Source organism: Botrytis porri (assembly GCF_014898465.1).
Source record: "Botrytis porri strain MUCL 3234 chromosome Unknown BPOR_009, whole genome shotgun sequence".
NCBI lineage: Eukaryota > Fungi > Ascomycota > Leotiomycetes > Helotiales > Sclerotiniaceae > Botrytis > Botrytis porri.
In genome coordinates, this window is record NW_024066083.1 from 519,097 (window position 1) to 543,139 (window position 24,043).

General features: G+C 37.9%; 6 protein-coding genes across 6 annotated transcripts; 3 read left to right on the top strand and 3 right to left on the bottom strand.

Moving 5' to 3' along the window:
* Positions 1–7,602: 7,602 nt before the first annotated feature.
* EAF01_006987 (uncharacterized protein) lies at positions 7,603–9,243 on the top strand (the record flags this gene model as incomplete). The annotated part of the gene is made up of 1 exon (XM_038915241.1): positions 7,603–9,243. The coding sequence occupies one exon, from the start codon at positions 7,603–7,605 to the stop codon at positions 9,241–9,243; it is 1,641 nt and encodes a 546-aa protein (XP_038768879.1).
* A 698-nt stretch (positions 9,244–9,941) lies between these two features.
* On the bottom strand, positions 9,942–10,857 carry EAF01_006988 (uncharacterized protein; the record flags this gene model as incomplete). Its single annotated transcript, XM_038915242.1, has 4 exons — positions 9,942–9,980; positions 10,265–10,356; positions 10,438–10,508; positions 10,844–10,857. The coding sequence occupies 4 exons, from the start codon at positions 10,855–10,857 to the stop codon at positions 9,942–9,944; spliced, it is 216 nt and encodes a 71-aa protein (XP_038768880.1).
* A 1,651-nt stretch (positions 10,858–12,508) lies between these two features.
* On the bottom strand, positions 12,509–14,514 carry EAF01_006989 (uncharacterized protein; the record flags this gene model as incomplete). Its single annotated transcript, XM_038915243.1, has 4 exons — positions 12,509–12,783; positions 12,833–12,944; positions 12,994–13,713; positions 13,762–14,514. The coding sequence occupies 4 exons, from the start codon at positions 14,512–14,514 to the stop codon at positions 12,509–12,511; spliced, it is 1,860 nt and encodes a 619-aa protein (XP_038768881.1).
* Positions 14,515–16,545: 2,031 nt separating this feature from the next.
* Positions 16,546–17,655, top strand: EAF01_006990 (uncharacterized protein; the record flags this gene model as incomplete). Its single annotated transcript, XM_038915244.1, has 1 exon — positions 16,546–17,655. The coding sequence occupies one exon, from the start codon at positions 16,546–16,548 to the stop codon at positions 17,653–17,655; it is 1,110 nt and encodes a 369-aa protein (XP_038768882.1).
* Positions 17,656–18,006: 351 nt separating this feature from the next.
* EAF01_006991 (uncharacterized protein) lies at positions 18,007–18,738 on the bottom strand (the record flags this gene model as incomplete). Its single annotated transcript, XM_038915245.1, has 3 exons — positions 18,007–18,173; positions 18,269–18,367; positions 18,633–18,738. The coding sequence occupies 3 exons, from the start codon at positions 18,736–18,738 to the stop codon at positions 18,007–18,009; spliced, it is 372 nt and encodes a 123-aa protein (XP_038768883.1).
* Positions 18,739–21,449: 2,711 nt separating this feature from the next.
* On the top strand, positions 21,450–23,273 carry EAF01_006992 (uncharacterized protein; the record flags this gene model as incomplete). Its single annotated transcript, XM_038915246.1, has 2 exons — positions 21,450–21,455; positions 22,101–23,273. 2 exons carry the CDS (start codon positions 21,450–21,452, stop codon positions 23,271–23,273), a joined length of 1,179 nt encoding a protein of 392 aa, XP_038768884.1.
* Positions 23,274–24,043: the final 770 nt, after the last annotated feature.

A 24,043-nucleotide genomic window follows, 5' to 3' on the forward strand; every position in this document is an offset into this window, starting at 1 on the left:
TCCCCTCCTTTGTAGCTTTCGTCGATTGTAACACGATAAGAGCGGTAAGTATAACCTAGCTCTGGTGAATAAACCTTTATATGCTTGGTGGTGTCTTTTGAGTATCCCAGGAATATCCCAACCCTTGCTGTGTCGCGAAGTTTATCATGCCTTTGTCCTTTTGGGATGGTTTTGGGGTTGATATAGGCGTAACATCGACTCCCCCAGACCTTGCATGTATCGATATCTGGTAATGTGCCTGTAAATGCTTCGAGTGGGCTTCGATCGATTCCATTTGCATCTGGGCCAATACTAGTGCGGTTTCGAATGTATACGTCGTGCTCGACAGCTTCGTCCCAAAATTCTAATGGTAAATGAGCTTCTTTCAACATTGCTCTCATGTCGGTTTCTGCGGTGCGTATATTGCGTTCAGCTGGACCATTTTGGTGAGACGATACAACCACTGTAACCTCTGATCGCACACCAGTCTTCCATTCCCGGACGGCTTGAAGAAGCTCTGGTGCATTGTCGGTTCTGGCAGCAATTACAGCTACTCCTGTAGCAAGTTCAATTTCTTGCTTCCAGGCTTTCAGTAAGGGTATTGCATCGCTCTTCTGTTTCAATAGGATGACCCAATTTACCCTTGTGGCGCTATCGATAATAAGGAGAAAGTATCTGTGCCCTCGAATGGTCCTTGGGAAAGGGCCAGCAACATCGAAATGGATCAATTCTAGCCTTTTGGATTTTCGTGCACTTAGTTGACTTGGGATTCTGTTAGTCATCTTTGTGAGAGCGCACACTTCACAGACATCAAGAGTTGAAGGGACCTTGATCGGTCTCTGGAGTGTAGTGACTTTGTGCAGATTCCTGATTTTGTCAGGGCCGAGATGATTGAAGCGTCTATGCCAGATAAGGTATCTTTCCTTCTCCGTCATGGTTAATTCTTCGACTTCCCCTTTTGTACCATCAATGATCTCTGCAGAGAGCGCAAAGAATGCAGAATCTTCGTATCCTGGTTTCACATGCGAGATGATATACATCCCATCTTTCATTGTTGCTTTGATGATCTTATTATTCTTATCGTTTTCTGGTGTGAAATACATCTTCTTGAGACTGAATGTACCCTTGAGTCCTGCCTCACAAATTCTCTTGGCTGAGAGCAGGTTGACCCCCAATCCAGGTACATATAGCACACCAGCTAATGATGTCCTTGTTCCATCCTTGCACACCATGTCCACTGTTCCTCGCTCATCCGAGTACATAGCTCCCCCACCAACCGTTATCCTTCGTCGCGGAGTACGAATTAGACTTCTGAATAGAGAACGTTGGTCAGACATGTGTGAAGTGGCGCCGGTATCAGCGTACCATTGCGATGGGGATGCCTTACTAATACTTTCTTTGGTGAGATGACAATGCTCAGAATCAGACTCACTATCGACGACACTTTCAGTAGCATCGGAGCTTGATTCGGCGATATGAGCCTTGTGCTCCCTGCGTTTTTTGTCTTTTCGCACTGGAGAGGTGGATTGTCTTCTCTTCTGTTTGTGCTTTGAATCGGATTTCAAGAGACGCTTGGCGCGACGGAGCTGGAAGCATTTTAGGACTGAGTGGCCAGGTTTGTCGCAGAGTTCGCAAGTGATGATGGATGTGTCGGTCTCCGAGCTTGTGCTAGCCTTACGCTGGCGATGAGGTGGGACATATTTCTTTCCTTTTGCAAGGTGTGCCGAGTCTCCAGAGGTCTGGATCTCTGCCTCTTTGACCTGTAGATGCTTGATCTTATCGTCAATGCTTAGAGTAGAACTGACGACACGGATCATATCAATGATGACTTTGTACTCATCAGGGAGAGACAAGGTCAGGCTTTGAAAGAGTGATTTATCTGTACACAAAGCACCGGCTGAAGCATCCGCAGATAAGAGCTTTCGTCGAAGATCCTTGAGCTTATCCCATGCACCTATAATAGTCATATCAGGGGTATCGTCGAAAGAGAAGGTCTTGATCTTGAGGAGGTACTCGTCTGCTGCGATATCATCGATTCTGGAGTATTTGACGGCTAGATAATCCCAAAGTTTCTTTGCTGTATCATATTCGTCCACTAAAGCCTCATCATCGTCAGATAATGAGCGACAGATGTAAGATAATGCACTAGCGTCGTCCTTAAGAAAGGTGGCCTTTTTGTCGATATTGAGTCGAATCTTTGTAGTGGTACTGCCGCTGCCGCTGGAGACTTGAAGTTCTTCGAAATCCTGGATTAAGTTGTCGGCTGCTGCAATCCGTGCATATTCATGCAATGTCTTTTCGCATGTATAGAACCAACCTTTTCCTCGAAGTTGAATTCTTATTTGACGAGTCCAGCGTTCGTGATTCTCTTGAGTGAGAGGAGGGATGCGCTTGGAGTAATCCTTGGATCCAGTGTCTTCGTTCATTTTGAAGGTTCTGCAAGTAGAAAGCTTGCGTCGATGACCTAGGCGTGATTGATGGTGGAATGAAAGAGTGGAAGAGGAACTGTTTAAGACTGCGCTGTCCCGATTGGGATGTACTAGTGTTTGAAGGGAGAAATTCTCTTCAAGGCGGGGTAATTAAGAATAGTGAATTTTGATTTGTAGATAATGATTTTTGAAGTGATATCGAACACTATGTAGCAGGTGATGCTCTTCAGCGTTAAGCTGGAATGAATGGTCTTTTCAGTAATAACTCGTAGTTTTCTTACTTGAGGAAAAGGCGCGATGTAAGTGGTTACTTCGCTGTCGCTGCTCAGCAATCTGTTTGCTGTGCGCACCTCGTATGTTGACGTCGCGTTGCGTAGGAGCTTCTCGTCGTCAACCTCTCCTTTGGCAACGTAAGCTATTCAAAGAGCTTTCGGCCTTAGTCTTACTGCAGAGCTACCGGGCTCATAACCTATTCACAATAAAGGAGCAGGCCAGTGGAATGCATGTATTATTGACTATGTAGATTAATTGTACTAAGGTAAAATCTAACTACGAAGTGGAAGTGATATATGCACAGTAGCTTAGAGCACGTGCCACAACTTCCAACAAATTAGCAATTTAAAAAAGATTTACAATTTGTTTCACTCAATATGAATTCTTTAAAACTAATTATATTCACTAACATATCCTTTACCAACAATAAAGATTTATTCTTTTAGATTAAATATATTATTATTTTAATAAATAAATATAATAAAATTAACATCATTTATTAATTATCCATTAAGTATAAAAGAATCACTAGAAACATACTAACATCAAAACTCTACACTATAATTTTAGATTTTAATATTAATATAACAATTAAAGGTATAATTAATAAAATCTTCCCGAACCATAAAATCTTACTAATCATATATATCACCTCCAAATCATTTTATAATTATCTTATAAAACTCGGAATTATTAATAAAAAGAGATTAATAATTAATGTAATAACAATCCGAAAAATATATAAAAAACAAAAGATTATAAAGATTAAATGAATTAATAGAAATTCTAACCCTACAGATATAATGACTAAATCCAAACCATATCAAGCCCTAAAAAACTTAATTAATAATAATACTATAAAGATTAAAATTATAAAATAGATTGAAAGAAATTAGAAGAATGAATAATTACACAGACAAAAGAGATATTAACTAAAAGGATATAATTCAACAACTTTAAAGAATTACTAATATTAGGATAAAGATTATATAACTATACTAGTATTGATACTAATATCTTTCAATATTACAGCAATACATTTTGTAGCCCTAGCTTTTAGAATCTTAAGTAATATAACAATAGTGTGAACCATAGTACTATATTGACTTCACCATCCCTATGGTGATACCAACACTTTTGTTTTTATATTTTAAAATCTCATTGGAAATTAGATAATGTTTTACCACTGTATAGAAAGTTTTCTTTTTAATTCCTTAAAATGGAAAAGTTATGAAAGATTGAAGTTAAATAAATATATTAAATTTTCTAAATTTTCTAATATTTATACTTGATATTCTTGATATTCTTGAGAATAAGCGAATTTACCCTTCTAAAAATGGTCTTTTTCTATTTCAAATATATATAACTTTTTCATTTAGAAATAAATCTTTATCAGAATATATGTATTAAAAATTAAGGTTTTTATTTAATAATATGTTTAAATTTGAATATTAAAAGTATTAAATCCATTGAATTATTAAAGATCGAAAAAGTATTCAAAAATAAGTACTTTTTGAGTAAATTCAATAGGTTTAATTGCTTTTCTTTCAATCATTTCAATTTTAATTTTTTAGAAACTTCTATATATTATAACTATTACATTCATTAATTATCTATAGCAATTATAGCTTATTTTATTTAAAAACATTAAAGTTATAAATGTTTTTAGTTTATACTATACATCTTTAATTATTTTATTGAGTAGAATAGTTTGATTTGATTTGATTTGATTTTAAAATAATTTAATTTAATTTAATTCATTTTATATATCGATTAATTGATAATTATATTCTTCTTTCTTTCCTTCTTTTCTTTAATTTCTTAATAATAAAGATTATAAATCTTTTTTTAATTTTTTTTTTAAAGAGGAGTAGTGTTATATGTTTAGAATATTTAGATTAGAGTTCTTTTTATATATGTATATATATATATATGAAGGGCGAAGATTCAATACCTGTACATAATGCCCTTTATGAACCTATAGTTCTTTTATTAGAATCTATAAAGCTAAGATTGAATCATCGACTTTCTAGTAATCTATAGATTACATTGATCCTATTTTTTCGAATTATTCCCTTCCAAAGGCCCGATTATTCTTTCATTAATCTTTTCGATATTCTTGTATAATATAAGATTAATCTTGTTAATTAAAGAATAAGTAATATATAATAAAGAAAAAGAAGTATTAGAAAAGAGATGAAAAGAAATCTCTTAAAAAAAATAAGAAGGGATTTTTCGAATTTTTCAAATTTATAGTTTATAAGAACACTAAAATAAAGATTTAGGATTTATTTAAAAGAGATTTGAACTATCTAAAGTCTTATATCATTTAAAACAATATATTTCCATTTTAAATAGAATAAAAGGATTATACAGATAATAATTATGATTATATAAAGAGTGATTATAAAGCTATGTACAATATAACTCGAAATACTTTCTAAAGTGTATAATAGAACTATAACATTATAAAATCAAAAACTCAGGATTATATATTAAAGAATTCCTTTTTCCCTCTATAATTTTTGAACTCTTTAATATATAATATATTATTTTAAATCCTTAGCTTAGTATATCTCAATACCCTTCAAAAGGTCTCCCTAGACGAAAATTTATACTACTACTACTACTACTATATATATATATATAATAAAAGAAATACTTAAGGAATATAGAGATCGCAACTAATACACTATAACATAAAGAATAAATAAATCGTATATAAGAGATTAAATAAAACGTATCATAAAAGAAAATAATAAGAAAGAAAAGAAACAAATAAAGATACGATTATTATAGAATAATAATAAATAACAGCAGGGTTATACAAAAAGAGAAGCAATATATAATAATATGATAATAAAAAAGAGAACGAAATTCTATAATACCTTGAAAAGTATTTATAATATATATACTATTAACTTATAGATTGAAAATAAAGTATTATACTAATCGTTTTCGAAAATACAAATATTATAAACTATATATAATTAATATAATAGAACTTTATTACAACAAAGTTGAACAAGCTTTCAAAGAGAATAAGTTTTGTTATTTTTTTCTATTTATTTTATATAATTAGTATAACTTAGCTATAGATAGACTAAATCAATTGAGAATTTACTACTACTATATATAACACTTGAGGTTTTTGATAATAATAATAAATTATTAGTAGAGATGTTAGAAATGATAATAGAGTTATAATTACATTTATCTTTATAGTTAGGGTTATAGAATAAGAACTTGAATTGCTTAATGACTTCTCATGAGAGAAAATGAGAAATAAAAATATTCAGACAACATCTAAACTCCTCGAGGTCATAGATTGGAATCGTCTCGTATGCGATTAATTGGTATGATGTGTGATGGGAGTTTGTGAAGTTGATGGTGTGTGGTGAGAAGTAGAGTAGTAATTGAATGTTATGGATTGTATGATTTACGAGTTCTTGACTACTGGGAAATGAAATACCGGTTTAGAGGTAGGTATGGAGGGAAAGAAGTGGTACTCTTGTTCACTTTGTGAATGTAATTTCATAATGAGGAGGGAACGCAGAGAAATGGTGTATTTAGGTTCTGATAGAACAGACTCTGGTATAACGCGTGAAATGTATATTCGATAGCACACACCAGATACTACAATAGATAATATATCATTTCGTCTTCTTACATAGAGCTCTATCTCCATATGTACCAGCATTCTCAGATATTATTATCCATAGAAATAGATAGACTGAATCGTTTATGGATTGACTACTATTATTATCACGATGCACAGAAAGTCCCAGAACACTCAAGCACCAAGCCCCCTAGTCTTCTTCTCTCCGCGCACATATGTTCCAAACCCCTCCCTTCACAATACCCATCTAGAAAAGAAAACCACAACCTCCCAAAGCTCTAAACTAAATCAGTATTTCACGTGATTGATCAGTTCAGTTTAGAAAGTTTAAAAGGGGTTAGAATATCTAGCTCGCTACTACTCCATCCACTATTCTTGATACTAACGCTAACCGAGGAACTTTAGCTTTAAGACTTAGGTTCACGATGAAATTTTGTATGAGGGGGGATATGGTGAGGTAATTTGAGATTGAGTGGTTTTTTTGGTGGATCTGTGAGATATTGAGGAGAGATGTTGGGAATTTCGATGTTTGTATAGAGGTTTTGTTAGGTTTGTGAGGAGGAAAATTCTATTCTATTATGTGTTGTATTTGTGATTAAGTTTTACAATTCGAATATCAATTATATGAATTCCTCCTGAAGATTTCGTGTAGCTTTACCCAATAGAAATCTCATTACATTATCATTCTTTTCCCGTCCCAGTGTAGTGATCGACACACAAGACACCAATATACCACCTAATACATATACCAGAAACAGAAATATACCCTAAAGCTAGATCCCCCTAACAAATTTTGATATGTGTCAATGACGAAAGAGGATACCTGAGTAAGAAGTAGCGTGAGACTAGTCCACGTACTAAAGTGAAAAGGAAAGATGGATTTACACTAGGAAATTTTTTCGCGGGGTAGTCTTGTTCGGAATTGTATATAAAAGGTGATTGTTTTCCTGGATTTCTTTTTTTAAACCTTTTGTTACTCTGTTCTACTTCATACAATCTACTTTCAGATATCTCTGGATCTTCAACCATCTTCGACATCATACTCTTAATATCACCCGATCTCATCTCCTTTCGGATATCTTATCTTTTCTGTGATAACTCTCTATCCGACGGCTTACTAGTATCTTACCTCTGATATATTCATATCACTCAACATATCAGATATCTCTAGAATCTATCAAACATAACCACACACTTTCGACATCTTACTCTCAATATCACCCGATGTCATCTCATCATACTAAACGAGTACATCCAGAACAAATCTCGAATCAAAATCTCCCCTCACAACAACAGCACAACATGACCTCCCCCACGGACCTCACAGAAGACATGACGATCTCGTCCCCCCTTACACAACAAGAAGCCCAACCATCATTCCACCGCTTCATAGAACTCCCCAACGAGATCCGAGCCAAAGTCTGGAAATACTGTTTACCCGAACCACGAATCGTGCACATGTCATCAAAGCACACACGGGCACAGCTGTATTTCTTTCTGCAGCGCCCCGAAACATGGATACAGAGACGTCTCGAATTTTCCTTTTACGAAAATGGGAATGACCTATACCGAGGCGACCAGACACAGCCCGAGAAATCTCCTCTTCGACATGTCTGTCAGGAATCTCGCAAAACCTGGCAGGATAGCTATAGCATACCCGAGATCCAATTGTCGCATCAAATGAGAGTCAAGTTGGATGTGCAGCCGCAGGTTTTTAGTCGCTGCAGAAATGGTGAATGTATATCGCTCCGGGCTCGTTATCCCGCTCCAGCCCATATGATACCACACAGTCACAAATATTATCAGATGTCGGATGGGAGGTTATTCTACCTTATTGTTCGTGGTCTTATTGATATGAAGCGCGATACTTTGATCATGGATCCCGTACTTTTTTCCTTGCTCAATGGGGATTTGGGATTAGATCTTAACATCTCAAAACTAAGGTCCATAGCATATACTTCCAGCATTGAGCATCGTCCAGCGTGGAAGCCACCGAGAGATGATGGAAGGTATCAGATAATCGAGGACTTTCAACTCTTTTTATCTGAACTACACGATGGCTTTCATGTGAAAGATCCCGATATTAACGAGAATCTTGTCGTGGAACAAGCGAACGATGCAAGGGATGCTCTCGTGAGTATTGAGAAAGTGGAAGATATGCCTATAGAGAAGAAGTATATCGCAAGCAGAGATATGTGGAACTTCATTACCAAGTGCTGCCCACAAATCTCCAGTATTCAATACATCCTTCTTGGGGAAAGAAACACTGCCATCTACTCAAATATGGGAGATAGGGAAATCTTCGGTTGGGGTAATCTACATTGGCTAAAGTATCAATGGGAAATCCACGAGCATCATCTCTTGCCACTCTATCCTTCCGTCCGGAAGATTATCATGAGCCCGGAGAACACACCAATACACAGTCAGGGCTGGGGGATTGAAGCCAAATCCGGGTTGCCGATTGTTGGAATTCAACATCATTTTAGCACTAAATTTAACCACGGGGTGCAATTGGAAAAGGATTTTCAAGATTACTTGAAGCAATATGAGCGCTCTGGTAATCGTAAATTCTGGCACGACTTAAAATTTCAAGTTTGTGCTTTAGGAGATGCTGTGTATCTAGGTGATTTCTATCAAATTGCCCAAGACCATGATCATGCAGACACGGACATGGATGGAAAAATTGTCGACGTAGAACCCGAAGGTGAAATACCATTTGAGTTTACCAGTGGTTATGTCTCACCATCTTCTTCGTCTTCGTCTCTACCTTCCAATCCAGAAGAATGCGAGTCTGAAAACTCCATTCCTCAAAATAAGGGACAGATAGTCAAAGCTCCAACGAGAGGAGTTGAGAGAAGTTTTCTTTGTCTGGAAATGGGTATTTATATCCACTGGGATCCCAGGGGAGCACCCGTTCAAGTCACTCGAAGAGTACGACAGTGAAGGATTTCTTGACAGAATCTGGGGAAATCATTTGCGGTAGGTTCACTTGACCTCTCCAACGTTTGACATCTGATCTAACTAATGGTGTAGATCTCGAATATATGTTTACATATAATTTTTGTTAAGAATTAGATTGATATTACAGCAGCATGGATTTATTGTTATCCTTATTGTAGAAGAAAAGAATGAGATAGGAGGAAGTGGCAAAAAGAACAAAACATAAAAAAGCTTATGTTATAGCGTTTGTTAATTAGTGTTCGTATAGATTTTAGAAAGGAAAAAATTGAAAAAAATGAATTGCAAAAAATGACATCAATATTCAATGATTTAATGAGTTGTATCTGCTTTCTCAAACGACAATATCTCCTTGAATATTGTAAGATCTTACTTAATACACACAAACTGAAATTGACAGACAGAAACTGACAGACAACAATCAACGGGCAATTTGAAAAAAACAATCAATTCACAAGCCCAGATCTAACAATGAACTTCCTATCCGCATGATATCAACTTCAGGTATAGCGCTACAACTTACACTGCTCACTCTGACCACCCACTCTCTTTCTTTTCTCGAACCCGGGCCTCAATCCATATCTTGAACTCAAGAATACACTAGCTCTCCAACACATCAACGCCGCCGTTCATTGAACCGCCCCCACCCCCAACCTCGTGAACTTTCGATGTAGGCCATGTCCTTAATGCTTAACGACTTCCTTATGATATGACGCTTTTGCCTATTACCAAACGTTGTTAGCTTATGTACTTCATCCCTTTACCCTCTTTTCAACCATTCACTCTCCTCTCCCATCGTCCCAGATTTCGAAGCCCAAATCCCCTTTTCCCTCACTCTCCCTCTTATCTCCCCATCTCCCCACAACCCACCCCAACACCCCAACACCAAAAACCACATTCCTCACCAAACCACCTCCTCTCCTCTCCTCTCCAATAGCCACAACCCCATCTCCAACATCCCACAAAAAGGCACTCTCGAACAAGAAAAAGAAAAAGAAATCCCTACATCATGACCATGTTTCTCCATCTTATCACCCACCGCCTTCACAGCGGCATGTACACGCGTACTAATTGGCATATTGCGATCTTTCGCTATACCTAGCATTCCAACCTATTAGCCTGGTAATCCACTCCTGATGTCCTGATGTCCTAATGTTAAGAAAGAAGAAAAGAACTCGCTCTTATTAATCTCCTTGCTACTTTCCTTCCCTCCTGCCTTTGTCTTTTCCGCAACGTAATTCGAGGCATTTCTGTACCGAGCAAAGACATTGTATTAGTATCTTCTCGTTATTTCCAACCTCTCCCTCCTTTCAACAATTCCAACTTTCCTATCCAGATCTCTACAATAACAAAAACAATATCCCATCCCAATGCCAATCCATAAATATAATCTCAAACGTGAACTTCAAGCCTGACAAAATCTCGAAACCGAAAGCACAAATCCCATAAAGATTCAGATCCAGATCGAGAGACTGAGTCTTAAATCTTGACTCTCAAATCTCAACCCCCCTTCATCCTCCCAACTCCCAACTCCCCTCCCTAATCCTCCACCCAGATCCTCAGAAGAAAGAAAGAAAAGACGAACTTAATAGAATGCATATTTATCTATCAACGGATTAGCGTATTTATGTTTCCTTTTGAGAATACTCGTTCGTTCGTTCGCTCGTTCGTTAACAGGGTAAGTAACTTTGACTCCTTCGGTTTTGCTGATTTCTGATTTCTGATTTCAAGTTGAAAAGTTGAAGAGTTGCAGAGTCTAGGATAGGTAGATAGATGTATAGATGGACAGAGTGATTTATAAAAGCGTCCAATAAATCCAACAACCAAGCCCAGGCCCAAACTCAAAGATCCTTTCGAGGTGATATTTATTTCTTTGTATGTATGTAGGTAGGTAGAAAGAGAGAGGTATGAAGAGAAGTAGAAGTAGGTATTTATTTCCTCCCCGCGTGTATCTGAACGATATATTTTCGTTCTGTACTTTCGATTTGTACTATCGATTTGTATGTTCGTTCTCGTCGTTCTGTACCCAATATTTTATGTATACAAGTCTTGCTCAAATACCGTAAAATATATCAAGAACCAATTTTTAAAGCAAATCTCATCTAGAATGAAAGAGATATCCAAGTCTTTATATACTCACCCACTCACCGACCTCTCTACCTCCCCAGCCATACCTACCCAGCCATACCTACCCAACTAACCCCTCTCTCTCCATCTTACCTTCCTTTCTCTTTCCCTCTCTTTCCCTCTCTATCCCTCTTTCCCAGATCCCATCACAAAACCCAGAAAAACTCCCCAAATCTAGACCACAAGACTACACACAAATGACGTACCCCCCTGACAGCTCGTCAGCCACACACTCTTTTTCAGGATTTCTCAAAAAAGCATAAAAGATTAAAAGGTTAAACGAATCAAACTCTTAGAGACCTATCAATTCATCACACGGAATAGAATAAAAATGAATCCATGGCAAAATATCGTATTCTACTAGGTACTCCTACCCTACCATATTACTATCCACCCACTCACCCATTGAATTCCACTCTAGCCATCACAATTACCTGTCCGAATAAAAATCTGAACATCCATTGATGAGACAGCGAGGGAATCCATATCGCCAAATATGAGATCAATACGTCTTTATCTAGACATACGTATCCCACATAATCAACACCATCATCCACAATACTAGCGAATCTCGAGGTGAACCACCCGCGAAACGATTGATTGATTGATTGATGAATATAATAGAACTGTGCCTCCACCCATACCCTCATATAAAGCCCATTCCATTCCATTCCATTCCATTGCGTCCCATCCCATCCCCCCAGCCAATCATTCCAAATCACTCCCACCGTAGCAAAAAACAAAAAGCCTTCCACCAAATCCACGACCCATCATCTCCCAAAGCGCCAAGAAATGCGTATATACAAATACTACGCCTTTACAATCCCATCGCCCCCTCGCTTATGGAATAGATATCTATGTACCTTGAAGACAACCTCCATGTACTCATTCATTCATTCCCTTCCAAAAACCGATTGATATGCGAAAGACGATTCGTAATGAACTGGGTATGTACGTCCATTAGTTATTCATGCCCACTCCTTAACTCCATTTCCCAATGATTGGATATATTGATGTACGTTCCCTGACCTCTATTTAGGGTGTATCGTATGCCTGATATCCTTAAAGTGATAGCTTATGAAGTGCTATAAGATACTGGGTTACGTGGTAAATCGAACGAGTATCAAGGAAATACTGCATCCAATACCTCGTCGTCATCACCGTCATTTTCATCGGGATTTAACGCAGTAGCATTCATCATTCCAGACATTATCTGGTCATCTTGAGCTCCTAGAGGCTGTGGTGAATGTGAAACCTCTTCAATAGAAAGGGCTCCTTCGTCCTCAGGTGCTACCTCATTTGACTCCATAGTCAAATCTCGAGTCAAAAAATTGCGTAGACCATTCACACCAGGTCCAGAAAAGACACAAAATACATTGCGTTGATGTTCGGTGAATTCTGAGTGATGTTAATAAATTGAAGGAAAGCATAAAAGTGAAGAACTTACCTGCAGGAGCCTCTCTACAAAATTGTTCGAGATCACTTCGAAGAAAAGCGTGAACACCAGTCAAACTCAGATGTGTTAATTTTGAGCAATTCCTAAGTAGTAATATTATACTCTGTATTTTGTTAGTGAAAGATCCTCATGCACAGTTATCTTCCACCTACTTGGAGTGTTAAATTAGCACAATAGCTAAGATGTACTCTTTCGAGACAACTTCCATTATAGGCTGCTTCATCGATATGATGTCCTCGGTGAGCCAATTGTCGTTGTTTTTGTGCTACGGCTAATGCTATGACACTTTCATCGGTAATATTTACACACTTGACTAAACCAATACGCCTTAGCTTAGGAAGAGTAGCGAGTTTTGTGACGGATGCATCTGTGAGGTGAACACAACAACCTAGATCAATATAACGAATCCGATTGCATGCTTGAACAAGTTTGATGACGGCAGCATCAGTAATTTGTCCACAATGTCCAAGATGAAGGTAGTGAAGGTTTTTTCCCAGCCTGCTAATGGAATGAACAGCGTGGTCCGTCAAGAGTCTACATTTGGCAAAGACTAAATTCCTCAATCTTGGAGCGACGGCTATAATCTTCTCAACGGCAGCATCTGTGAGTCGATGACAACTTGTGAGATCCAATATTCGTAAATGATCATATGTCGCTTTATGAGGTAGGTTAAGGAATGCCAAATCGGTAATCAATTCACAATTTGCTAACCGAAGTTCCCGGAGAGCATTTCCATGTGTGATGAGATTAGTTACTGGGTCGTTTCCAATATTTCTACATTGGTGGAGATCGATTTCGAGGATGTTACGGCAGTTTTGAGCAAATGCCATGATAGCCCTGTCGTCTAGTTGCTCACATTCGTTCAACTTGAGCTAAAAATTATGTCAGTATAAATCTTGAATCGATTTCAGGCAACTTACCCGTTTGAGGTGATGACAACTCTCCGCCACTTTCACCATCGATTCTGAAGTAATCCCAACGCACTGCGATATGTTTAAACCTTGTAATCGACGGCAATGCTCCGCCAAAGTGAACATGGAAGTGTCGGTAATTTGTTTCACTCCAGAAATATCCAGAGCAAGTAAGTGACTGTTATCGGTGATTAATTCGGTCAATCCACTATCTGAGATACCCTCGCAGTTGGTCAATGTTAATCTTTCCACCTTTGTGCATACGGAAAGAGGTCGAACAGTTCCATCACTGACGCGATCTGCTAAAACCGCCAAGTTTAATCTTTTGATGAAATCTCGATATGCGAAGTAGGGATTTTCTAAGGTGAGTGTATTGCAGATGTGCCCGAGTTTCGGAAACGTCGAGCATGCCGGTCGATGCCATAATAAATCCACACTGTTCCTAGCCCATTTCTTACATACTCGCATGCAAGACAAAATATCGTTTGGATGGGTGAGTTTTGCGAATATGTTGATGAGAACTTCTGCGGGTAGTCTATTGGATGCCGATATACATGTCTCTGTAACAGCCATATCTTGAAAAGTCGGTACACCGATTGAAGATTGTGAATCGTTGTTGCCAGCGAAGAAATCGGATTCTTCATAATCGGCACGCGCGGGGGAATTACTTGTCGATGAATGCGAATCATCACCTATATCAGGAGTCGCACGAGATGGAAAACCGGAGTTGATGAGAGGCATCCTCGTAGGTCGACCCTTCATCGTGATAAATGAAGGGAGATGATGTAGTTGGGTATCTGGAGTGGGAAGCAGTGATGGAGCAATGGCCGGGATGGGTTTCTAGAATTTGGCGCTACGTTTTCAGGTAGTTGATGAATTGATATCGAGACCAATGTCGTTCAAGGGGGTGAAATGAGGAGGTTGCTGACAATTGTGGGTTGCTCAGCCTCGTCGATATCATGGAAGATTTTCCCAGGGTTTTGGGTATGTAAGGGAGGATAAAAATGTCGCGATTTCGTCGATTTCTGGGAATAATTATAAACGACGAAATTGAAACCCTTCCTCCCGAAATATTCGAATTTTGAAAAGTATTTGTTGAGGAGGTTTGAAATTATTTATCGGTTTTGCTTCCAGGGAAATTGAGCGATGGGAACAAGCAATATTTGATTGTGTTGTGTTCTTCCTATTTATTAATGTTTGAAGTTTGGAGGCTTTGGCTTGGACTTTGCATTGGCTTTTGGTTGCAGGAAGAAGTTCCGTTCTGGATGTTGTGCTTTTACAGGGTAATTAAATGTGTGTAAGGAGGATTTGATGGGATGGTGGTTTGAGGTGAGGTAAGAAGAAGCTTGATAAGGGAGAGAGTGATGGATCAAATGTGTGTGTTGATCCGGTTCTTATTAGTAAGCAACACAATTGATATATGTTATATGTGAAGATTTGGCTGGAGAACGACAACATTCAATCTATTAAAACGATTTAATAAAGATATCAAGATTTCTTTCATCAATAGAAAGACCTGATACCTCAACAATTACAAATTGAATCCATCAGAAACACAATCATCAAATCATCTATCTACATTCAAACTCCTTGAAGTGATGAAAACTATTCTAGGTGCATATCATCCTATCAAAAACATATAGAATTCTATTTATAGGCTTGAATGTGAATAACATCTAGAACGATTAGACCTTTAATTCGTCAACGTTTTATTGATCGAATATTGTGATTTCTATTTATCCAAATAGTCTGCCTCCACGGCAGTGGCCCCCGGAGGGCAAGCGGAGCGTCAGTTATGTATCTATATAGCAGACAGTATGGGGAGTACTCAATCCTCAATCAACAAGTTAGAGATAATATCTAAGGAGTTAGCGGAGCGTCATATACAGCGTGGACATCTATAATATATACTAGATTCCTGCTTGCGGAGATTCATTCAATATCTTCTGTGGGGGGTATCTTTTGATAACATATCCCTAGGTAGGTACCATGGAAGTATATAACCTTGAGAAAGTCTGCGTTGACCTCTTATATACCTAGTTTATTGAAGTCTAGTGACTTATCGTTGATGATGATAAGGAGGATAATGTCAGGAGGAGAGGTGCCTCCCTACCTACTACCTAGTATCTAATGTACTGAAAGACTCATAGGAGTCAGAGACATTATATCCACATATTTAGATACTGGGAGGAAGTAGAGGATTGTATATAGATTGATAAATAGATGGATAGAATCAAGAAAACCCCATTATCTATTATTTTCCTATTAGGTCGTATCATCCAATATCAGAAACCTCAATCAAATCAATCAGACCCCTCCATAGGAAAAACAACATAATCTTACATACATCATAAATTTCTCCCCATCAATACCTAAATATCCAATCAAGTACCTAAATTATAGATAAAAAATCATAAATAAACTCTGTAACCTAGAAGCCAGCCACAAAATAAATTCTTATATGTTAGTAATATTAGCCAATTAAATCATTCAGATCACCTTCTTTTTCGAAGGAATAAGAAATAAATTTTAGCTTTTAGATTTTCCCCAGATTCCACTAAAAAGCTTCTCAATACGCGAGCGAGCGAGGGAGGGGCGTGCAAGCTCCATCCATCTCTATCCATCTCCATCCATCTCTATCCATCCATTATTAAATCAGGTCATATTTCAACCACTCACTCCTCATCCACCCACTTCAATTCATCTTCTTAGGTGTAATTACAAAACCCAACCTAATCCAACAAAACACAAGACCCCTCCATCCCCAACCCATCAGCACAACAACCTACTAAAATGTCCTTCCTCCCCCTCACATCCCGCACACTGCGCACCCTCCCGAAACAACAATGCTTCTCTCTCCTGCGCACACCCACCCGTACCATAACCAGCAAAGCCCCCTCAACCCCGCAACTCGATCCGATATCCCTCCACCGACTCGAAGCCACGCGTCGCGCCTACTACAAACGCCGCACCTTATATTCCGCCTCCGGGTTCCTCGTCGGCATGGTCTGCATCTGGGTAACCGCAACCTCAATCGATATCCCTCCGCCTGCCAAACTCGACACCTCTCGATCTAGCAACTCTCTCTCCTCCTCCTCTCCCGTTACCATTCTCCCCCCCTCTTTCAAATCCACAACAACAACAGAAGAAGAAGATCTCATCCCCACCGGCACCAGCACCATCCCCACCTTCCCCAAGACCCTGCACTTCACCGACACCCCCTCGACCCACCCCCCAGAACTCTACCAACTCCTCGGTCTCGGCATCCGCACCGTCTCCTTCCTGCACATCCAAGTCTACGTCCTCGGTCTGTACATCTCCCCCTCCTCAATCCCCACTCTACAAACCTCTCTCCTCCAACTCGCCGCTCCAAATGGGGCATCTACCCTCGTCGCCAACGAAAAAGATGCTTTAAAATCTATGCTACTCGACCCCTCCCGCAGCGAAGAAATCTGGTCTACGATTCTCAAAAATCCCGAAATAAAATCTATCGTCCGTATCGTCCCAACGCGAAATACAGATTTCCACCATTTGCGCGACGCATGGGTACGTAGTCTTACAGCGCGGGCTCAGAAAAACAGAGAGGAATTCGGGGATGAAGCGTTTGGGAAGGCGATGGGAGAGTTCAAGGCACTGTTTAATAGGGGGAGTGTACCGAAGGGACGGGAACTTTTGTTGAGTCGGGATGAGAGTGGGAAATTGGGCGTGTGGTATGAGGATGGGGTGAGTGGGAGTCAGAGGTTGGGAGAGGTGAGGGATGAGAGGATTAGTAGGGGTATTTGGCTGGGGTATCTGGCGGGCGCGAATGTGAGTAGTGAGGAAGCGAGGAGGAGTGTGGTGGAGGGGGTCATGAGGTTTGTGGAACGTCCGGTTGGGAGTGTGGAGGGGATGGTGAGGGTGTAGATTGGGGGTTGTGCTTTAGTGTGTATGTATGTATGTTTGTCTGTATGAGTATTGTTATGATGACATGATATGAAAGGGAAGGTCTGGCATGGTATAGTAGAACATGGCATGGCAAATCACAAATCACGAGCAGAGAAATAAATAAAAAATAAGTATTATTTTTGTATAAGCATTGTTATGGCATACCATGCATAGCATATCACAAAGCACAAGTCAACAAATCAATCTTTGTGTATCAAATTCATCCATTCATTCCTCTAATCTGAGCAAACGAGCTATGCTATGCACTTCCTGTAATCATGTACTTCATCACCTCTCCCTCAAATCCATCCCCCCATCCCCAGAAACCCTCTAAGCCTGAATAACATTCAACTCCTTCAACTGACTCTCCAAATCCTGCTTATTCTTGGCCTGCAAATCCGAGTTTCCACCCACATGTTTTTGTCCAATGAAGATGTTTGGGACAGAGCTTTGACCTGTTTTTTCGACAAGGTAGGCTTGGATTGCTGAGCCGTCGTCTAGGGGGGAAGGGGGGGAAGAGTTAGTTGATGATATTTTGGGGGAGGAAGAAGTTACGAAAAGGGAGGGAGGAGAGGGAAATGGGTAAACATACCAACTTGATCAAGTTCGATAGAGTAAAAGTTTGCTTTCAAATCGGTTAAAAGCTTCTTGGTGGCTTTGCAGTAGGGACAGTAGGATTTGCTGAAGACGGCTGGGTGGGTGGGTTTGTTAGTTATTTGTTTTCAGTATGATGTTTTGATCCGTTGGTCCTTCTTTTGATTATCATTGTAGTATATGCAAACTACTGTCTCCGAGTAATCCGAGAGATGATTCGAGGAACAAATAAGCTACGTAGCCATCAAGAGAATACATAGAATAGAATGGCATAGCATAGCTAGCTACCTATCTCCACAACACCGCAACAAGAGTATGAGATGAAACCAAGGACTAAGGTTAGAAGAAAGATAAACACATACCAACAGCATTATCAGCAATAATGCCCTCAGCTTTCGTTTGAGCAGCAGACATACTGGCGGCGGTAATAGGCGTGGTGGTGAAGAAACGACGGAGGAAATTAATCATGGGCGACTGGTGAGAGACGTATTTATACCTAGATCTTGTTGGTGAGGTGGGTGGGGTGGTTTATATGTAGATGCTGGATGGACTGGGGATTGGGAAGGAGGGGTGGATTTTGATTTGATTTGGTTTGAGTTACGAACGAGGCCACTGGTGGGGTGCTTGAGCTTTGATTAGCAATTGGGTGAGGGGCGGAAGGGTTCTAGAAATGGTGAGGGAGGGTTGCTTACACAGCGGTGATGGCAGATTTGATTGGGTTATGGCGTCACGGGACACTGGACACTGGACAGGCATGGTAACCTTATTAGATCAGCTGGAGCTTTGGGGTTTGTTGCGAAAGGAGTTGTGGACTTTTATTGTTATTTGTACTCGACCCATACAGGATGATGATTGAATAATGTGAATTCTTTGTACCTATTGTTATTGTCTTTCTTTCCATGACATATAAAGCTTTGAGTGGCTCGAGGAGGATAGCATTGTATTGTGATAGAAGATCTTTCGTTGGCGGATATCATAAGTGACAATACTTTGATTCATTGGAATAATGGACACCGAATTGATATAGCATTGACAGTGGATATCATCAAGATGCAAAGTAGAATGGAATCATGCAAGAGGGAGGCAAAGCATCCCTTGGTAGTACTTACTTGTGATTGATCTGCTAAGAGAAACATGTGTTGGCATACAGCCCTGTGATCTATTTGATGTGGATGATTACCAAGAGGAGCCGATTTCGAGGTGATTGGGTACTATCCCCTAGACCGCCATTATATGACGCCTCGCTTAACAGGGATCTTAGTGACCAATCAGAACATCAGGATTCTGAGAATTTTTATAATATTAGGACTATATTCTATAATAACTATTGAAATACTTATTATTATTATATAAAGGAATATCATATTCTTTACATCCCTATTTGCTCTCATATCTTACTTCTTTTTATCTAAAATTAATAGATTTCTCCCTCAATATAACCCTTTTTATTCTATAAAACTATTCCTTATAAGTATAACAATTCCTTTTACTTCTTAATCATATAAAATATTAATCTTGAAAAAGATTATAAACCTTAATTAAAACTAACCAAACCTGTTTTATACATTTAGAATAACATTTGAGTTCAAATTCAATAATTAATTTATTAATAAGAGATTTTCGAAAATTATTATGCTTAAGAGATTTAATTATAAAATACTTTAATATAATTTCTTTGTAAATTAAATAGTAATTAATTAAAACAATAATAAAAAGCTACTATTCCAAAGTTTGATAATTATTATATTATTATTGTCAATGTTTTAGTATAAACATATATAATTAATTCCTTATATTAATAATATTCATATTATTATTATAATCGTTAAAAAGGATTGAAATAGGTAAATCTTTTTTGTATTCATTTTTAAATAATATTTAAACTATTTTAACTTTCAAAAAGGTAATTTTTAGTCTTTTATATATCCTATTAACAAAAGTTTTTCCATTATAAATTATAGATTATACTAAAACCATTATATTATCCTTCCATATTATAAAACATATATTATTCAAGAGTAATATTTTAAAATGAATTGTTTCTCGTAATATTTTATTATCTTTAAATTAACCAGATCTTTATGAATATCAAAATTAGGCCTATATATCCTTATCACAGTATACCCTAAATAACATATATACTCCAAAAAGTTATAGGAAATGAATAGATTATTAATATAAATATAATATAATACTTTAAATAACCTTTACATTAAGTATAGAATTATTACTTATGTAGGATTTATATATTTTTTATTTGTTATCAACTCTAAAAGAAAGGATATAACTATAATCACAGGATTATTCTTTTTATTAATCTTATACTAATTCTATATTATAAAAAAGCCTTGATTTGCTACTATTTATATTTTAAATCTTATAGATATAGGTTTATTTTTAATAATAGTAATAAAGCTTGATTAGTCAGAGTATTAAGCTATGTCTTTATTAACTAATATTCGATTTTGAGGTATTTATATTAAGAAATTAATATTCTAAATATGATTTAATAATGGATCTACCTATAAATAAGTATATTAGTATATAAAATTCGAATTAATAGAATAATATCTTACTCTTTTATAAACATTACTTATTTTAGAGGGTTTAATATAATACCTTATATAAAGCTCTTCAAATTTATTCCTTGATATGAAATATATAAAAGAATGTATATTAATACTCTTATTATATTCCTAATAAATTTCAAACTTAAATTCAATATAAATTGATATATATATATATATATATGTCTAAATATAAATAAACCTCGTCTATTATTATAGAATATTATCGAAATGTTCGCGAATTCGAAAGTTCTTTGTCTTTCAATATTTATATATATGAATTTGTTTATTTTATTATTGATTTTATTATTTTAATAGAAAAGTAAATATAAGATAGATTGAATATATTATATTCTTGAGTATTAGCTTGTAAAATAAGTTTTCAATCGAAATCAATAAAATTTATAGATTTAAAAGAACTCCCTACTTTCAAAATAAAAGGGATATCTAAGTGTAATGTTTCTATATTTATAAGATCAAATTTCATATTAATTAAAGTTATATTAATGGAATTGTTATGTATTGCGCATTTATTGATTTCCTTATTATCAATATTATTTATAAAGATATTGATGGTTTTGTTCAATACACGGACCACCCAGGCGTTATATAATGGCGGTCTAGGGGATAAGAAATTGATGAATCCTTTGCATTATATCCTATGGCCTCGGTCTTGCTTAGTATATCTTGTTTGTTGCACCATACTCGATTATGCTCGGTTGAAAAAAGGATATATGTGCGGTCAGTACTTTACGCACAGCCGGGACAGTACGGTACGGTACGGTAGAAGGAAATCTAAAAAAGCGTCCGGCAATTGATGAAGGGACAGATATCATCTCGCTCTAGTGTAGAACCCTTTCTAGACCCCATCACACATTTGGCCTTATAATCAACCCTTTTTGATATTCACTCTGACCTCTTTCGAGATCTGGAATTCTACCTACACAATAATATCTCATCCTCACTCTGACTCTCACTCTCTCTCACTCGCTTGATTAACCTTATACTCACCGCCATCAAATTCCTAATTAGAATCAATCCTCATCAGGCAAAACTTCTGCGCATTAAAAAGACAAAAGACAGCATTGAATCCATTACTCTCCAAAGTGTTCCATCTTTCCATCAGCTTCGAGACCCCGTCATCCAAAGCCTTAACATACTAGTCAATCACCCCACCTTAAACCCTACATCCCACATCCCACATCCCACATATATCGAAAGCCTTGTCATATCACATTCACAAGTTTTCTCAAGGAAAAAAAGTCCCCTCCGCAGGACTCAATACGAAAATCAGCCAAGGTGGCTTCCCGCGTTTTGGACTCGCAAGGTGGCACCCTGTCTTCTGCCATTCAACGTCTCCCCGATTCTCTGCAAACCTATCTCGACACCACCGTTCAACATCTTCAATCGGCCTATTCGCAAATACCTGAACCCGCTCAAGCCTACATCGAACAAGCTGCAAAATATACACATATTGATCAGGTTCCCCCTACAGCATTAGCGGGTAGCGCCTTTGTTATACTTGCAGCTGCTGTGAGTATGAGTCGTTGGGGAAATAGTTGGTTCAGTGGTGGTACCAGTCGTTTGAGTCCTTTTTCGAGTCGAGGTAATCCACCGCAAGTACAGGATGAGGACTATGAATACATAACTGGTGAGGATTTGGAGTCACCAAGGAGAATCTATGATCCACATCTGAGACCGCCTCAATCTGCACAAGAGGAAGATGATGTGCTATTGGTGAAGAACAAGGGGATTACATATCCTGTTAAATTTCCTGCTTACAGTATCGGGGATGGAAAGTTGGAAGTCAGTGATGTAAGGAAAAGAGCTGCCGCCTTGATGGAAGTTTCGAATTGGAGAAAATTGAAATTGGTTTACAAGGGACAACAATTAAAGGATGATCATGCACTTGTTCGAAGTTATGGAATCAGAAATGAGTCGGAAATTCTTTGCATTGTCGGGGACGCCGCAACTGGAAGTGAAGATTCAGGAGATGAAAGCGAAGAAGCAGAAGGGACCGCCGCCAAGCTCAGGAAACGAATTCGCAAATCGAAGAATAAGAAGGGAAAGAAAAAGAGCAATAATAATCTCCAAACACCACAAATGGAATCATCGGCAACTTCCAGAACAGCTTCACCGATCCCTCCTCCAACACCTAAAACACCAATCGAGAAATTAAATGCTATCTCAGATACTTTCCACAACGAGATCTTACCATTAGCAGAAGCCTTTATTGCGAGTCCGCCAGAAGACCAAAAGAAGAAGGATTTCGAACATAAGAAGTTGAGTGAAACTATTATGGGACAAGTACTATTGAAGTTGGATGCGGTTGAGACGGAGGGTGATCAAACAGCGCGGGAAACTAGGAAAGCTCTTGTGAGAAAGGTTCAAGGTGTTCTTAATGAACTTGATTCAAAGGTTCCAGGTGCAGAATAAGGTGTTTCATTTCGGCTACATCAGGGTTATTGGGGAGGTAGAAGCGAATCAATCACCAAGTTTCGACTCCGGATTCCTTCTATATCGAGGAATGCATCTATCTTTTGTTGCATTTACAGAATTTGTTCTATTGGGATGCTATGCATATACTGGGTATGATTGGGCTTCTCCACTTGTAGAGAGGAATTGTTTATTGCAATATTTGCAATCTGGTATGGCGTATAGCTTAGATGGGATAGGTGTTAATAAGTTGATGATAGGAAAGGAGGGGTTTGAATTGAAGTGCAGGGGTGAGCATCATTGACACATAGGAAAGATGCGAGAAGGTTGACCATCCTGTTTGCATCGAGGAGCATGAACATGGGCATGATCTTACTTGTGGTTTGATATTCTGGGAAATGCATGTATATGCTATTTGGCCAGTGTGTTTATATTTAAGGTTACAGGAACTGAATGTATGTCAAGACTAAAGTGTATAACCCATTTTGCCTCCTGCTACATGTGATATCATAATTAACAATAAATAAAGGGGCTTTGCCACTTTTATTCGGAGCATTTTGTGGCATTCTTCTCTACAACCACATGGTATATCGAAAGTCTACGTATCATACCTAGGTAATATTTTATGAATTTCACAACTCCGCAGTTGTGTTGAATATTCGACTTCATGTTGTCCTGTATGTTCGAGTATGGATGTTCGAGTATTGAGAAGTTCAATACCTGGTCGATAAGAATTGTCCGAATCATTCCATTTACTGCAATGGCCAATT